This window comes from Octopus bimaculoides, chromosome 22, assembly GCF_001194135.2.
Source record: "Octopus bimaculoides isolate UCB-OBI-ISO-001 chromosome 22, ASM119413v2, whole genome shotgun sequence".
Classification (NCBI taxonomy): domain Eukaryota; kingdom Metazoa; phylum Mollusca; class Cephalopoda; order Octopoda; family Octopodidae; genus Octopus; species Octopus bimaculoides.
The window spans coordinates 29,164,315-29,165,475 of record NC_069002.1 but is presented as its reverse complement, the minus strand read 5'-3'; the positions used below and the strand labels follow the sequence as shown (position 1 = coordinate 29,165,475).

Sequence of the window (1,161 nt, the reverse complement as noted above, 5' to 3'; positions counted from 1 at the left end):
TGTTTCATCCGTCTTCACGTTCTGAGTTCAAGTTCCGCTGAGGTTGAATTTGCCTTTCATCCTTTCGGGGTCGATAAACTAAGTACCAGTGAAGTACTGGGCCCGATGTAATCGACTTATCACCTTCTCCGAAATTTTAGGCCTTGTGTCTATAAGGGAAAGGATTATTTATTCCGTTGCTTATAACTTGCGTTTATAAGCAAAATAATGCACACGTAAAACATGTACATCAATCAAGACAAATCATGAGGACTTAGATTAAAGCAAGACCAAGCCAAGCTCGCAATATTCCGCTCGCAAAGTATCAACCAAGCAAACACAACAAGCATACAACCAGCTGAATCACCGCAGCTTTCGTAACACGGTGTTCTCTACATTACTATTTCTGAACCGTTATACGGCCCTTATGAATAATTCAAACATTACTTACTCTTTATATCCACAGTTATTATTGTGAGTAGTATTTATATCTACGACTGTGTATAAATATATATGTATATATATATACATATATATATATATTTATATATATTTATATATATATATATACATATATGCATCTATATATATAGTGTCATTATGCGTAATCGAATTCGTCAAATAAGTGTATATGTATATGTATGTGCCTTCTGGAGATATTTTTTTTCTTTGTGGTGCAGATAAATATTCGTTAAATAATGCCGTTAACCCAGGTAATTGATGATTGAATTGCTATAGAAATAAATGCACCAACTCAATTCAGTTACTTACATCTCATCACTTCCTTCTTCTCTATCTGTCTTTTTCTCTGTCCTTCGTCATTCGCTCTCTTGCCATCCCACTCTATCCTGTCCTACTCATTCGATTTGACGCATTCCAGATTTCTTCTCCCCACGTCAGACCACAACCACAACCACCACCACCACCACTACTACTACTACTACTACTACTCATTGCAACACCATAATCAGTAGCATCTGCTTCATTATCAACACCATCACCATCTGTACCAGACATCTATCGGTGCATGCCCGCCTGCCGCCTGTCACCGTGTTCGTGAATCCCTACATTTTTAGTTTTTGAGTCATATATTTATGTGTGCGTATGTGTGTGTGTGTGTGTGTGTGTGTGTGTGTGTGTGTGTCTCTCTCTCTCTCTCTCTCTCTCTCTCTCTCTCTCTCT

The 1,161-nt window shown here is 37.9% G+C and overlaps 2 protein-coding genes across 4 annotated transcripts in view; one reads left to right on the top strand and one right to left on the bottom strand.

Moving 5' to 3' along the window:
* LOC128250511 (uncharacterized) overlaps positions 1-1,161 on the bottom strand; it is a 15,901-nt gene that overhangs the window by 10,873 nt on the left and 3,867 nt on the right. The window contains exon 1 of one of the 3 annotated variants that reach the window (XM_052975671.1): positions 751-926. The exons of 1 other annotated variant lie outside the window; for it this stretch is intronic. In XM_052975671.1, the coding sequence (XP_052831631.1) occupies positions 751-752 (2 nt within the window). In that variant the 5' untranslated portion in view covers positions 753-926. Of the gene's footprint in view, positions 1-430; positions 719-750; positions 927-1,161 lie in introns of those variants that run through there. One more of the 3 variants, XM_052975669.1, reaches the window with a different exon arrangement.
* Positions 892-1,161, top strand: part of LOC128250510 (uncharacterized) — an 8,073-nt gene continuing 7,803 nt past the window's right edge. The window contains exon 1 of the mRNA XM_052975668.1: positions 892-1,031. The gene's annotated coding sequence lies outside the window, so the exon portion shown is untranslated. The remainder of the gene's footprint in view (positions 1,032-1,161) is intronic.